Source organism: Limanda limanda, chromosome 16 (assembly GCF_963576545.1).
Source record: "Limanda limanda chromosome 16, fLimLim1.1, whole genome shotgun sequence".
Classification (NCBI taxonomy): Eukaryota; Metazoa; Chordata; class Actinopteri; order Pleuronectiformes; family Pleuronectidae; genus Limanda; species Limanda limanda.
In genome coordinates this window covers 13,551,645-13,568,644 of record NC_083651.1, presented here as the reverse complement: position 1 = coordinate 13,568,644, position 17,000 = coordinate 13,551,645, and the positions used below count along the sequence as shown (strand labels likewise).

Genomic DNA, 17,000 nt, shown 5'->3' with positions numbered 1-17,000 from the left:
CTGAATTCTGCACATTTGCCACATAAAATGACCTAAATTGTGTTATTTTGAGGGTGTAACTGTTTAGATGGTGATTGGATGATAGGCAACGGGGGGGTTAAAGTAACTTACTGGTAGTCCTGGGTTTCCTGGGAAACCGTGCAGACCAGGAGGACCCTGTAACGTCAAAAACCTATCAACATCACTGTCTCCGGATAATACAACAACCCAAACATGAGCAATACAAAAATAGTGCATATGATTAAATTCCCATCATATCCTAACATTTGTTACTTACCCTCACTCCTTTCATTCCAGAAGCCCCTGGTTCCCCCAAACCTCCCTAAGAAGAGACAGATGACCCCATGATCACCAAAATCCACAGAAATGATCAAAACAAGACATCGGACCAGTTCATTACAGATTCAATAGTACTTCTGGTTATTCATTTTAATGAGTAAGTTTGTGAGTGTGTACTCACCGCGGGACCCATTGCTCCTGGAGGCCCCTCAGGGCCCTGCATCCCAGGAAATCCCATATTACCTTGAAGACCAGGAAATCCCCGCTCACCCTGTGACACACAGATTTTTAGGTTAATGATACAAAAGACCATACTTGTTTTATATAAGAAGGAACATTTTAATCCAACAATGTTAAAATAGTTCTTAAAATAGATTTCAAGACAAATTATTATTATCAAATTATTTGAAGGTCTATGTATTTCACCCAGTTTGAAATACTTACCCAATAACTTACAAAATGTCACTTAATTCCTGTAAATATATAATAAAAACTTAATGTTTCAACATAAATATTTCTTACTTTAAAATGGACATCTCTATATTTTGATTAATTATAAAGACTCGTATATCTCTAGTGTGCAATGCAGTTTACTTTAATGATTTGAAAACAATAAACATAGAAACTGGTGAAAACAAATCTCCCACTGTGACCTTCACGGTGACCTTAAACGAAACCAGAATGAAATGATTATATTTCCATTACCTGCCACTAGATGGAGGCATTGCTTCACAAGCTCTCCATTAGTCGTTCTGGATTTTTTTTTAGCTCTATACCACAACACATCTGATTACTCTTAGTGGAGAAAATATGATGTTTTTTTTACCCTAGGAATTGTTACGGGGTTACCATGGCAACCCTATGTTATGAAACTCCAGGAAGTGACATCATAAGGCATAAAACTCACAGGGGAGTTTGGGGAGAAGCTGCTTTGGAGCCTTGCAGCAAGTTAGAAAACACAATGGTACTTTGGGACAACAGTGGATTGACTGAGCTCAACTGAACACAGATGTATTGTTGTTTTTGTTGTTTTTAGGTGAGTTACTGTTGCTTTAAGAATGAGCCACAAAAGGCAAGACTGTGGCCCTAAGTTTAGGGCCCTGCATTCGTCTACTGAGCCGTTCATACAGATTACACACAAACAGCAAAATACTAAATAATTGGACATGTTGCAACAGCTTTAAAGCAGTGGTTCCTAACATTATTCACCTGTGACAAATTCAAACGAAGGAATCTTGTGACCCCACATTACGTGTTACATCATATCAACTAGCTGTCACCAGTTTAAACAGAACATTATTCTGTGAGCCTGAGATACTTTCTGGTCTTTCCTGGTTCCTGTTCTGATAAAAATGTATTCCTAGTGGTCGTCCCGTAGACTACAGATAAAGATGAATGATGTGTCTCCTCTTCCTCCCACTATCCATAAATGAAACCAAAATATCCTGGATACAAACTATGCCATCTTGGGCATTTGGAGTCAGAGTCTGCGCAGTAGCGAGGTCCTGTCGATACATGGGCTCAACCAATCATGAAACTTAATGTTGAAATAAAGATGTGTAGTTACATCAGTGTAATAAACTCAATTGACAGAAACCATCTTTGAGAAAAATGTGTTTTATGTGTACTTTGACTTTTTAGCTTTGTCCCATCCAATAACAGTAGGAGGAGGAGAAGGTAGGTTTATGACCTTTACTACAGTCAGCCACCAGGGGGCAATCAATACGCTGGGGCTTCACTCTGGGAACCTCTGCTTAAGAGTGAGAGAGGTTTTTATGCCTTTTATTAACAGAAATATAATTTATCAATTATTAGAGTATCAACAAATTTCCATTAAAAGACTAAAACCAACAATGTCATTCGAGTCTCAAAATACTTGACAATAATGAAATATCTACCCTCTATGTGGCACTTGGCACTAGCCCCATTCATTCCAGCTGAAGCCACATTCTTTCAAAATCGGTCACAGATATAAAGTAGAATTTTATTAAGAGCTCAGTATTTTGTCTCAAACAGGAGTAAATAGTGAATTCATGAGGATTTGATTCACTGGCAGTAAGAAAGTGGGCGTAGGACTGACTCACAGTAACCTACAGTGCCTATGTTCCTACACTGGGTATTATGGGAACATAATACCCAGTATAATGTGGCACACTAGTGTATTTTAATGGTTTGGGGACACCAACTAACGTCCTGACACCCAGGAACAAATTATATCAGGTTGTGGCCAATCAGACAACACACGCAAAAACAATGTAGATATGTTATGTTTAGTGATTAAAAGTCATGGTGGAGTGCTGACAGCCCGAGGGCTCGCAGCCAGTTTGTGGTTTGTGTATCCTCCACTTTTTCATCTTTATCTGAGAGTTTCCCTCTATCTGATGGGAACGGAGCCGTCAGCCCAGCTGTGTTTGCGGACATGCTCTAATTCAGACTGATCTTTGATCTTGTCCCGGTCCCTGTTCTGTGACTGAGCCTCGTCCAGACCCAGCTCCAAAATCAGACCCCATTAGTCCCCACATAGCGACCATCGTGACAGCTGCTGCAGCCTCATGTGAGCCTACAAAGCTTGGACTCAGAATCAGTTAATACACCTACTGAACTATTGGGCTATTATAAAAAAAAAGTGAAAAGTGAAATTAAATCAGGAAAAATAAATCTCACCTTTGCTCCTTTCACGCCGCTGCAGTCACATTTCCCACATGATGTCCCACAACCCTGAGGAAGAGGAGAGACATACAAATAAATGATCCATCACTTGCACGAAGAAAAGAGGAAGAGCATCAGTGTGTTTGAAAAGAGAGCTGGGCCCTATAACAAGCACTGTGTGAGGGTCACTGGGTGTCATCCAGCAGATGTGAAATAATGTGCTGCAATCCTGTCATTCTTTTATAGCATGTTAGGGTCTTAGCCTGTCAGACGGTTCAGAGATATTCCACTGACACTGTAACTCTCAGCATGACGGACTCCTGCAGTGTTCTCATGCAAGCCTGGCTGGGTCGTGCAAGTCTTCCACTGATCTGTGCCACAGATGATCATTTTTAAACGAGAGACAGTGAAATGTCAAAGGATGATTCACGAGTTCTCCGCCTCAGCTGCACCGTACACCTGCACCTTAAACGTGCATTAACCTGTGTTTTTGGCCACTTGGTGGCAGCAGAAACAAGCTGTAGACATGTAAACAGTGGAAAAGTGGTATATGGAATATAATAAGTCCTGTATGTTGCACCTGCATGTTTCTACAGTGGCCTAGAACAGACAGACCAAACACTGGCTCTAGAGAGGGCCTCTCACATCTCATCTCTCAGTTTCTCTGTTTGCTTAACTGAGGAATGTGAGGTAAGCACATTATTCCACTAGTTGCAATATATAATTCATCACTAGATGTCACTGCATCACCAATTGTTGCCAACGTAGCAGGTTTAGTTTGCCGAGAACAGATATCAGCTGTCTGAAAATGATGCTGATGGAAGAAGCTTAAAAACAAATTAGAAGTAAAGAGAAATGTGGATTTGGGTGATAATCATCTTTGGTTCCACTACACGGACCATGTTCACATGCACTTATGTCATTTTATCCATTGATAATATCACTATATTAGCTATGTGGCTTTAATTTCACGGATGATACTGTTGGAAACAAAGAAAGTCTTTATATCCTGTGATCAAGTTACTATTAAACCCTATCAAGGGACCTTTTGATTAACTTTGAAGCAGGATTTTCAGACAGAAGAACATCACCACAGCTGCTTTGGCCCTTTTAGCTCCCCTCCGCCCCTATACCCCTCCGCCTGTTTCCTCTCCTCTGGGGTCTCCAGGGGCTGGAGCCTGGGAACTGGCCTCAATTGCCTTGGCTCTTTCTTTCATTGCTCCTCTCCTCCTTCTCCCCTCCATCCTCCAGCTGTTGCTCAACTCACGTGCACGGCGTCCGGCCAAGATGCTGTCAGGGCTTTGGAAGGGCTCTTGCAGACTTGGGCAGAGAATGCAGAGCTCCTCCTCCGCCCACAAATATTTCTCTCTGCCCGTCTCTCACGATCTCACGGTAAATGGCGCCGTTACGATTCATCTTGATCTGTGCAAAACCGTTTAAACCTTATATCTCATATCTATGTCCCATAACTTATTATCCCCTCCAAACACATCCCATGTTTTCCTTGTTAGACACAATCCGCTGCAACCTACCTGATAACTGAATCAATATGTGGACCTAAGACCATGGGAAACCTCGGTAAAACGCACTTCTCTCAGGATCGGGGGGCCCAGCTGCCCACACCCTGTCCCACCGCACTTGTTCTCCTCTATTTGCACTGAATTACGCACATGTGGCCTGACGCACACTATGTAATTTCCCATTCCTGCTCTCTCACGCGTCACTCCATCTCACTTCTGCACCTCTGGTTTCCTTAATTGTTTTCTCAGGAAAACTGGAGGAACACCTGCTTCGGATCAGATTAGTGTCGCAAGACAAACAGCAGAGGAGGAGTATGGATTCCGACGATTAAGCCCATGTGTGTTTTATTACAACAAACCTGCAGGCTCACAGAGAGAAGAGCTCCTGGTGCTGGATTGTCGTGATTTCTTTTTGCCAAATCCCTGAGGCAGTTAAGGCACGTCAAAACAATGAGTGACCATGTTCGCATATTGTCATCACCACTAAAGTAAATCCCAGCTGCTCTCAATGAAGTGGTCCCTCATTCACCTGTCGATCTGTGTCTGTCTACCTTTTTTTGTTTTTACTATCCTTGTCTGCTGTTTAAGACACAACTGGACAGAGCAGACATTCCTTCATGCCGGTGGCCATGCAGCCTCAAAATGAGACGGAACGATGCTGTGTGCGCTGGTGATGACACGCCACTATACCCTGTGGTGTCTGCCGCTGGATCTACAAACACAGCGCCGGAATCTGCAGATAGATCAAAGTGCCACTGCTTTGATGTCGCCCGGTTATGCACCGTCTCAAACCCAAACACCAGATGGGAGCGATGGAACAAAGACCCGACTGTCATCTGCACAAAAAGAGCGTCTTGCTAATGAGTCTTGAAGCCATGAAGCGGATGACTGCCCGATTTGGTATCTGAGCTCTCTGCAGGACAGAGGCATCTTAAGAGGAGCTTATCATACAGATCCTCGGGTATATAGCTTGATGAGGGACATCACTATCTTCCTATACCACAAGCTATACAGTCTATTAAGGCCTCATCGGGAGAGAAAAACCTGAGTCATTTCATCCTTAATTAAAGCTTTGTACACTTTACTGATATATACTTTACTTAAAATATATATTTACCTCATTGGTATAGTATGCCCAAAAAGTACATCTGAAATCTTTGAGATTTTATGCAGGTAATGTTTTAAACTATCCTTCTATATTTGTAGGGGAGTATTGTACTCTGTGGTTCGTTACCAGCCCAGTATACAGGCTGTGCACACGTGGGATTTTCCTGGATCCAGACTGTGAGAAAATAAATAGATGAAGATGATGTGACTCAGCCCAAACAGTGTGATCGTCCGCAGAGCAAACAGAGAGAGCAGAACCCTTGAGGCTCTGCAGTGATGAGTGTGTGCGTCCGCTGTGAATATACAGTGGCTGGTGAGTCACTGAGCTCTGAAGAAACTGAACCAGAGCCAGTAAACCTCTGTGGCCTGATGTGTCTCCGGATGTGTGCTTATAGGCCCGGATTGCAGGTCTGGATTTCAACAATCTGTGAAAAACCAAGATGATGCAATGCATTAAATCCACTGGGCACTGTGCAAAAAAAGTGCCTTATCATGCGTGTGTGTACAATGTGTTTGTAGTTATTTACAGAGGCTGGAGATGACAGAGAAACGCAAAAAGGCTGTGGCACACAGAGGCCGTTCGCAGGCCCTCATAGACTGATACAGTATGTGAGCGCTGTGTGCTGTGGCCGAGGTTTCTATGGTTACTTCAGTTGAAGCCTCATCCCAAAAGGCTCCATGTTTAAACAACACTTGCTTGATATGTCTGACGTAGTTGGATACGTGAGTCCGGCTGTGAGAAGAGCTCAGGAGAGAGGAAGTGATGAGTAATGTTTGCTCTCGAGATTACAGAGCTCGACGCAGAGGAAGAGATCTTTTTACACTTTTTATGTAAACCCAGGCTGAGTGTATAGCGGTAACATAACTGGATCCACATACGAGCCATATAGCAATGGCAGCATCATCATGGCTGAGGCATGTTTAACCTGTTACAGAATAGTTTAGATAAGATCTGGCATTATAAATCTGTCTGATTTCCACATTTAGTCACTGACTTCACATCATGGGAGAGAAATAGAATAAATACAATAATACTGATCACAACAAAGTTAATTTTCTATGTTAGTTATTGAGCTTTCAATGATATCACGCATCCATCCTTAAAGATCCAGTGTGTAAGATTTATGAGAAAGGGATTTATTGGCAGAAATTTTTTATTAAATAATCCTTGTGATGTGCTCACTAGTGTGTTTCATTTAAATTAAACAATTGTTATTTTTCTTTACCCCAAAATGGACCCTTTATATTTAAATACTTTATATTTACATCGGTAGCCCAGAACCCCTTTAGAGTTTTTATGACAACTGAAGGCTATCACAGGTTCTCTTTCATGTTCTGAAGGGGGGGTGAAGTGAGGTATTCAGCTGCAACATGAAACTTCACCACTAGATGTCACTATTTTCTACACACTGAACCTTTAAAGCAGATACACTTTGCCCAATTGTCACAGAAATGTCAACGTTCAAATGATCATTTTCTGAGCACATTTAGGATTCCTTGTTCATGATGGCCTAAAGATAGGATTGGTAAATTGTTTCTGAAACACTTTTTGTCTTTGAAATCCTCTTCAGGGTGCAAACCTGATATAAAATAAACCCTAAATTTCAACATTGATTCAGTGATAATCTGGTTGATGCATTTACATTGATTCAATGCTGATTCAGTGTTGGTCCGCTCTCTGGGCTCTGATCAGTTAATGACTCAGGCCTTCGTGCTAAATAACTTTTCTACAACCAATCAATTCAGCCCCATATCTGTAACCATGCAGAATCAAAGTGCATTCCTGACCTCGCTTTTCTCATGAAACATCCTGTTACAGACGTGAGGCATCTTAACTACATTTTGCATAAAGGCTGAACAATTGAGGGGAAAGGAGAAAAGAGTAATTTGCACATTTTTTTAGCTGTTATCAAGGAAACTGTTTTTTCCCAAACCAACAGGGGGTCTCTTTCTTTGCAGCCTGCAGAATAAAGTCTCAGTTTGCTCTTCAGCTTTCTGTGGCTGCATGACTCACTGCATCTGTTCTTCTTGGCAAAGTGGGCAAATCCACTCCTCATGTGTTCCAGCCAATCTCTAAACATGACAAGGGTACTTCAGTGTCTCCTCAATTGTGTTCCCTTGCGTGAAACACACATACACACATTTTGACCACAGGTTTCACTAATAGAATTGCAGCAGTACCGATTGCTACCACACAGGGGCAGATATGTCACCTTAGCTGTAGTGCTCCACATTTACTGAACATGTACAGCTGTAGGTGTTTCACTGGGTTTTCCTTCTGTGTTTAGGGAAAATGAGGATCACACAAACATCTGCTCAATGTCATCTGCAGACCTTTTCTCAGAACGACATCGCATTCCTGCCATAACCTCCCACCGCTGCTGAGCCAGTATCTCATAAATCCCTGTGGTGAGTGTGGGAGGATTTGTTCATTCACATCCCTCTCCGCATTTTGCACATGTATATTCATAGTCCATACACACAGTTGAATAATAGCCAATAAAAGCCTTAAGACAACACAACGGCTATCACAAAAGAATCATGGGATCAAGCTGTGGAATTGCAAAAATGCTGTTTTTTTATGTACTAACTGGATTGTGTCCTAATTGGAAAACAAACAAACAACGTGAGGCGTTCAGTCAGAAAAGCTTTAGGAAGTCAGGTGACAGTGAAATTATCCTGAAGGAGGAGAAGAGAAGAAGAACAACAACAAGAAGAAAAAGAACAAGAACAAGAGCAAGAACAAGACGAAATAACCCCCCACTTTAATTGGTCTCTCAGGGCTTCTGTACATCTTTAACTACAGTCATGAGTCAAAGTTGTGACTCTAATCAGGAATCAGAGCAGAGGAACATTTGCTGACATCAGAAAACAAAGCAGAAGGTTTTACAAAATAGTGTGAAAATCTACATCGCCAGAGAAAAGGATTTTGTTGGAGAGTTTTCTCCCGGTTTTATCTTTTCAGCGGTGGGGAAGTGGAGGAGGTTCCTTCCTTCCACATTGATAATGGATTTTACAGAGTGAAATGCCAACATCTTGTTGTTTGTAGTTTTGGAGTTTGTATTTTGGAGTTTTGTTAAAGGTACAATATGTTACTTCAGCTAAGTCTCCCAATCGAAACAATAAGACATGACCTAGTTTGATGAAGCAGTGTGGGATCATGGGATGAAAATCTCCCCAATGCGACTGAGGCACAAATCCTTTTAACAGATGATTTAATGTATCAAGTACAGATGCTAACAGAAAATACATCCGACAGGCTAACTGGCAGACAGTGTGTTATTCCTTTGTCGAAGCTTGTTTGAGGCCGAGAGTGTGACGCAGTAAAAAAACGACCAAAATAAAACGTTCTATTACCTTGAATAAATTTGGGGATTCCTTTGGGTTTGGAAACATTTTGGATAATGTCGGTACAAAAGTCTCTAGAATATATAACATAGGTCGAGTCGTTTTTAAACATTTTAATCAAGAATGGTTAAATTATTGCTTCTTCTCATCAGTACATCTGAATTTATCTATGTGGTTAAAGAATAGGTTATAAATTATTTTCCCAATGATACCAACATGTGCAAACTGACACTGGAAGAGTTTTTGTTTCTGTCTCGGTTCTGTTCCTTCTCGCTCTCCGATCACAATACAAATCAGATGTTAAACGTTACTTTATGTTAATTTACTGCATGTCTCCCCCTACTCTCTGATCCCGTTTCCTGTCTTTGTTTAATAAAGCCAAAAATCTTTTATTTCTGACCCTAAATGGAAAAAGAAATTGACTCTGATTTCCAGAAGTCAGGCTTTTACACCAACAAGTGCCAGCACATTGTTTTATATTGAGCCACAAAGCTGGGAAGATAATTGGTAAATGTGCTGCCTGGATTTCTCGTTGGACTTTTCATCAAAAAAATCTCAGAACTGTCTGAGAGTCTGAGTCATTATATCCCTGTACACAATTCAACCAAATTGTTGCCTCACTTTACTTTGTGTTTACTGTTGTCTTCTGTGCTTTGAGCAGTCTTCTATTGTATTGATTTAAGTTGGCTGATTTAGTTTCTCTCTGTGACGTCTGATGAGATACTGTGCTTTCGTGTCCCGTCAGTAAACACTGTGCAACTCCGCTGAATGGATCACATCCCCGAACTTTCCCATCAACATCTGGATTCATGTGTAGATTGAGTGAGCCTCATTGACAAGTTGCAGTGAACAAGGGGAGTCAAACACTTCACATGCTTCTGTGCCCCTTTAAAGTCAATCTCATTTCCTGCACAGATAGGTAATGTTTCAAGGCCGTATCTACAGCACCCACATTAGGAGCCATCAAACTGGATCCTGCTCCGTTCCAGTCAATTGATCACATCACCGTGGACGTTTAAACTCGTGCAAGTCACTTCATAGAGACACAGCACAGATCACAACTTCCATATGGAGACAATCAGGATAGTTTTACTCCATAAACGTCACAGTGATCTCACTTGGCTCATTAAGCAGCAATAAAAGAGACAGTTACAAAGCACATGGAGATACAGCAACACATTGTCCTGTAGCAGATAAACCAGCAGCAGCATAAATACAAGCACATGTGCACAAACAAGGTAACGCACAAACCTACACAATTCATATGCTCATTGAAATATAAATGGAATAAGGTCATAAGTCAGTGTCTCTGTGAATATTTATTTGAGCTTTTCCCTTTCCTTTAATCAGGTGCTACTGACCGCAATGCTGTCAACAGTTCTCGGCTACAGACTGAAACAGGAGAGAGACATAAGCATATAAAAAAAGAAATGATGAAAGATAAGTGGAGGAGGAGAGATAATTGTATTGAGAATGAGCGGGGTGGAACTGCTCTGACATTCCTGGCCTTCTCTGGTCCTGAGAGGCTGGGATGAAAGAACGGAGGTGGAGGAGGACAGGAGAATATTTCTGGTCAGACTGCCTTACTTGGAAAACGAGGATCCTGGTGCAACTTGCTCTGTAAACAAGCATGAGTGTGTGTCTGTGTGAGAATGAGCGGCACGTGCACAAACTGGAACAGCACGATGTGAGGCAGCGTGTTTCAGATTCCGAAATAAGCCAAACCCAGTTTTCATATTAAGGACTCCTGTGAGCTATAAATATATTTCACATTCTCTTCCTTTCAATGCATTCAAGTCATGTTTAACACAGATATTTTATTAATTTATAGAAGACTCCTGCCTTCCATCAAAGTGTAACAGTTTTCCAGTTTTTGTGGTAAGTTAAGTTAGCCTGCAGAAGTTTCATATTAGAAAAATATGATCTCTCTTCTCCTTTAACTCAAGGCAAAAAAGCTTATTCCTGTAATTTCCCAAAATTTTGAACTTTTCCATTAACAAATGCCAAAAACATCCAGAGGACACAAAGTAGTGTGGTTTCACATGAGGTCTCCAGAGGAACCCAAGGCCAGATTCAAAGCCCTCTATACCTGCTGATGTATTATATATACATTTTACAATAACACAGGGATGTGTTTAGTGTTTCCTTTATTTAAGGAGTCCTGTAGCACTTATTTGCTGAGACCAACGTGATGTAAAACATGTTCTGTTCTAGCTGCAGGCAGCAGGTATTCATTTGCCAAATAGAAATAATTTAGGGTTTCTGTAACCAAAAGCAGATGCATCGGCTGAGAGCTGTACACATGCACACACACACATGCAATGGATATAAACACAAACATAAAAATGAAAACCAGACACTGAGAAAATCCTAGTGGGATTCATGGAGGCAGAACCTACACTTTTTTTTATCCCTGAGAAAATCTAAGATTGTAAGAAAATATATGTGAAGTGAGTGGGAGTATGAGAACACACACACACACACACACACACACACACACACACACACACACACACACACACACACACACACACACACACACACACACACACACACACACACACACACACAAATACACATACACACAGAATGAACAAATGCACTAATCAGTCACCAGTGTGCTCATGCATGACCAGGTTAATGTGTCCTGGGGCTCAAAGTAGGAAAGTTTGTAAGAATCACTGCATCAGATACATCATCCACAATCAACATGATGCAGGTCTACGCCTAAGGTTTCCCTCACTGGGATCAAACATGAACATGAGCCTACAGTCATTCTGCTGTCCATCTGTTGACACACCAGCGAACACACGGCTCGTCCACTGGGACCGCAGGAGTTGCTCAACATGTCAGCAGACATGCGACAGGGGCCAGGAACATTGCACAGGCATGTGCGGCGAGATGTTAACAGTCCACTCAGGAATTCTCACACGTAAAATTAACTCAGGAAATGGGAAAAGTGTTTTAAAGAGTTTCTCAGGACCTGCTGGTTGGCACTGTGTTATAACTGGCTGAGCTTCAAGTTGCCGGCGGAGCAAGTCCAGTCTGACGGAGGAAAACTGCTGATCGCTCACTGTCGCCTACAGAAGACACGCCGCACAGTCCCCTTGAAGTCAATCAAGCTGCACCACATTTCACAAATTCATAGATATGTTCAGCAAATGTATCAGATTTTATTTAATCAGAACCCAAGAAGGATTTCTGGCAATTCTGTGAAAATGTAGAAAAGAAAAACAACTCCTCAATCCGCCCCCTGATTTGGATTTGAACCTAAACTCCACCGATTCATCTCTGACCCATAGTGGATCCATCCAACGAGTTTTGTGGACAACCGTTCAACAGAAGTAAACTGGCCAACCTTCACTCAACTGCAATCAAGCAAATTCCACATCACATTGCCTCTAAATGATCCTATACAACACCCCTGCCAAAGATTACAGAGGTCCGTGACCTGTCTTGATCAACCAGTCTGTCAGCATCCCCGGTTACATGACCCCCGCTGGCTCGTCCTGTTGACCTGTGACCTCTGTACAGGCCATTAGAGGGGATTTAGACCTTCAAACAGAGCTTTCAATTTAGGGGTCATCTTGATAACTCGGCTCTTCCTCAGCATTCATGTGGGTGGACAAAATGTCACCATGTTAACAAATTAAGCCTGATTCCCGCTAATCTCTTGGTCTTAGATGGAACTTTACGGCTCCAATTACAGCGCAAACAGACCTGCACATGTCTCATTCTGAAGCTCAGTGCTCAGGATGAAACACACTTTTTTAGCTCTAAAATGAAGAAGATGTGCAAAACTGAAAATCTAACAAGACGAATCTGGTGCTGTAAGATTAATCTCACTGCAGCAGTTTATTGTGGGCCTTTTTGATTTGTGTGCTGAAACTCTGTTAACTTGCCCACACATCAGTGGTCTGGGAGGTTATTGTTCTACAATATAAAAACAGTGAAACAGTGAACAAACAGTGGAAAAAGAAAAACATTCCTCAACAATCCCACAGGAACAGGATCGGTCCGAGTTCGACGAATAAACACAAACGTCAAATCCAAAGCTCCCAATACCTCTGCCCTTCTTTCTCTTGTTTGCAGCTGCCGTGGTTTTTGGCTTAGGAATCAAATATGACAGTAAAAATACTTTTTCTCGGAGAACCAATCAGGTATTGGGCCAGAGAGAGAGAGAAAATCAGCGGCTGGTGGAAACAGAGAGACGGAAGACGTTTTGTTTTCTCTGAGAAAGAGCCAGCTGAGCTCACTTGTGCGGCTGCAGAGCTCTAAGTGCTTCACCGCTGCCCGTGGCTCCTCTGTGAATATGCTGCACTGTGCCACAGGATGTGGGACAGAGGAAGCCATTCTTTCTGCGAGGAGGAAGGCCTCTTCCTTGCCTTTTATGCTCACAAAGACAAGAAGGGGTTGGGTCAGCCTTCGCGTCTCTCTCAAGAGTGCTCTGGTATCTGGGAATAACGTCAGCACGTGAAGACAAGCAGTGACCTCTGTGACACGAGCACCAACCGAATATGTCCAACCTGGAATTCTCTCACGCAAACTCAGAGAAGACTTTTTTTTTTTTTTTACCTCCGTCTCTAACATTCACACGTTACATGGAAGCACCTGGTATGTGAGTCTGACATTGACATAAAGACCATCACTGTTATATGAGGTGACACTAGTCTTCTGGGAGTTTACATATCCAGAGAGTGTGTGTGCATGTTTGAACGAAGGCTTTTCCATGTATGTACGCTGCACATACGATGATGTTGTTGACTCAAAGAAGGAATACCCCTATTATTCATATCATCACAGCTTGAAAAGATTACAGCTTGAGACATATTATTGGTGTCGTTGTGAATCTCTGCCAATATGAAAGCTTTTATTTAGCTAAAGAAACAACACAGAAAATATTTGCATTAAAAATCGTTCATTTTCTTATTCCAAGCTCTATATTGGTTGTATTTTAGAATTCTTTCTATATATAGTTCTTAACCCTATAGTTTAACTACGGTCCATTTATTTGTTTGGTGGATTTTCATGCTTGTAAGCAGGATTATGTAAAAGTTACAAACCAGATTCCCACAAAACTTGGTTGAAGGATGCCGTATCAATCAGGGAAAAGGTGTTGATCAAGATCAGGGGGCATACGCAGGACTTTTTCATTTTGATTAATATTGCGAGATTTGCATTTGTCAAGGGGATTAATATCTATGGGTGTGTGGCATATGGTGTCAAATATATAAGCGGATCGGTATTGGAAATGTTTTACTCCTCAATATCAGTATTGGCCTCCACAATCCATATAGGCTCTATTAAGAATGAATGTGAGAAATCCCAGGGACCAGAGTAAGACAGCTCTTAGCCCAGCCTTTCACTTCCAAGCAAACTAATGGATAATTGAACCCTTTAGCCCCATTAACAGAGCACACACACTTAAGCTTATATGCAATGGACAGAGCTGCCCTCTATTGTTCTCCTGTTTCCACATCAGGCCTTATCTCCAACACCGCCATTACTACCGTCTGAACATATAGAGTGACTGTAACTAACGTGTTTCACCGCCCTGAGGCTTTAGAGACGCTGACAACAGAGTATCAGCTGGAAATAACATAATCTACCCCTATAGACCCCGCTATGCATTGAATGATTTCCTCGTCTCCTGGTGTGAGTCGCATCACGTGACCGGCGCAGCTTAGTTCCTACTCAAACTTATCTGATTAGGACTTATTCTTTATTACTTGGGAATGAAGTAAAAGAACAGCTTCGTAAATGAACAATTGTCATAGTGCTGCGAGTGAACAGAGCGTAGCCGAATAAAGAGCAACACAGGAGGAGATGAATAAAGCATCTGTTCCTCCTGGAAAGTGGATCAAGGGTCCAGGTTTGGATGCACAGGCACTCTCAGCTCCTCTGAATTACAGCAAGGTCTGACTCACTATCTGCTTTTTCTATCAGTCCACCTCCGCTGTTCATTTTGTGCAATAACACTCCAGTACAACCATGTCTGTTACAAATTAAAAAGTAACTCTAGGTCAGGTTGATGAAGAGTAATAAGGAGGATCAGCAGTGAGATGAACATCGAGTCCAGGTGGGAAATTTAAGAATTTCCCCTTTAACCATTGATCGGATGAGATGAGAATAAACAGTTTCCTGGTTTAGCTTGAAGAAAAATAACCAATATTTACAGACGGGACATAATTTAATGGACCAAAGTCTCACTGGGGTCGGACTCACTTCCTGCTATTTCTATTATTCCACCTCCGCTGTTAATTGAGTGCAATAACAGTCCAGTCCTGCCATGTCTGGTAGAAATTAAAAAATTACTCTATAGCTGAGGTGAGATGAAGAAGAAGGTTATAAACCAGACTACTTTAGTTAAGACATCACCGTCATGGTTACCTGAGAGAAAACGGAATAGTCTCCTTTCATCTGAAGCCAAAAGACACCACATATGACACATTCACCTTTTAATTGGACATATATGAAACTTTAGACCGGCTCATATCTAAGATCATTCCCTGCATTCCGCGTGGCTCAATCTGCCATCACTAAAGCCATCAGTCACCCTCTCCACACATAAACCCACCTTCTCCTTTACTCTCTCTCCTTATCAGCTCATCTTCACTGAGATAAATATGTGTGACCGAAGATCATATAAGCGATTGTAGGGACATATTACCAGATGTGTAGCATGTGAGGCCTTATTTTTCTGATCTTGTCTTGTGATGTGAGAATGCTTGTTATTTACAACCAGAGGAAGTTTATCCTAAAATCTGGGATTCCGAGTGAGGCCACATTTAAAGACCTTGCTCTCTGCTGTGTTTATGTCATATTAAACGGGAACTCCAGTATTTCTCAACTTGGAGCGAGATGTGTGTGATGTTGCCAAACTCTTAGCAAAGTTCCAGAATAACAACTTGAGTCTTTTAAAGTGTATTTTATCGTTGTTTATAGTTTCCCCATAAGATCAAATTGGAGCCACTATCACTGGGTCATGGATCAACTGGACCAATTCCAAAGGTTTTTTCAAGCGTCATTCAGTCACACACCCACATTCATAAAACAACGTATACAAAAACTCAATCTTAGGTAAGAGGAGTACAGACAATCTGCAGTTACAGAGACATAGGGACCAGGGTGAAAGAAACCAGAATTCCACTTTAAACCTGTTGAGAGCCAGGGAACCCCATATGTTTGGAGAAGCTTATGTCGTCACACATAGATCAAACCTGATTGGTTGAGGACAATTTCCAGGTTTAGCTTTAAGAAAAATAACCAAAGATTTAGAGAAAGGCTCAACTGTAAAGACTTATGTATGTAGTGAATTGTTTTCATAAGAGACTAACTGAAACCTTCATCTTCTCCAGATCTCTGAATCCAGCAATTTATCAACTTATCTTAACACAAGTCACACAAACACAGACACACAAAATAACCACAGAACTCAAATATAATATATAAGAGGGTTTCAGTAAACCAATCAAGCATTCCGTGGAAACGTTGCCGAAATACGATTCAAGAAGTATCGCACGTGTTCTTTTAAAAAGCTTTTACAACTAACAGAGAACAGCTGAGGGAAACAAAGCCAGAACTTTACTCTTCACTTTACAGGCCCAATAAAAGCTGTTAATCCAATGACACCATCATCACTGTCTTCATTATCCTCCGTGGCAGCAGCGGGTGGAAGTACACGGTCCAGGACCAGAGCTTGAGACTTAAAGATTTGTTACGGGGTGTCATCTCTGGCTCCGACACACATTCTTCCACTTCTGGGGTTCCTAACCTCATCACCTCCCCCTCATCATCTCCCCTCTAGCGCAGCCTCCCATCTCCATCACTCCCCACCTCCCACCTCCGCGTAAGAGAGACGTATCTATTACACCATCTCTCTGTCCAAACCCGCAAGTGACATTTATGACTCACCAATTTCACAGTTAAATGGCCAAATCGCACTTTCTTCCATAACACTACACCCCCGGGGAGAAACCGATATCGAGGGTAACACTCGGGTTAATTACGGAGTGAAAGCTTTTTGGTGGGAAAAAAGGGGGTTTGATGTTTAAGAAACAGGAAGTGTAACGCAATTCTGAATGAAATGATGCTTGG

General features: G+C 41.8%; 1 protein-coding gene across 1 annotated transcript in view; it reads right to left on the bottom strand.

Moving 5' to 3' along the window:
* The window catches only part of col4a1 (collagen, type IV, alpha 1), a 37,712-nt gene that overhangs the window by 16,817 nt on the left and 3,895 nt on the right, over positions 1-17,000 (bottom strand). The window contains exons 2-5 of the mRNA XM_061088497.1: positions 2,944-2,997; positions 461-550; positions 278-322; positions 112-156 (exon numbers count right to left, since the gene is read on the bottom strand). Of these exons, the coding sequence (XP_060944480.1) occupies positions 112-156; positions 278-322; positions 461-550; positions 2,944-2,997 (234 nt within the window). The remainder of the gene's footprint in view (positions 1-111; positions 157-277; positions 323-460; positions 551-2,943; positions 2,998-17,000) is intronic.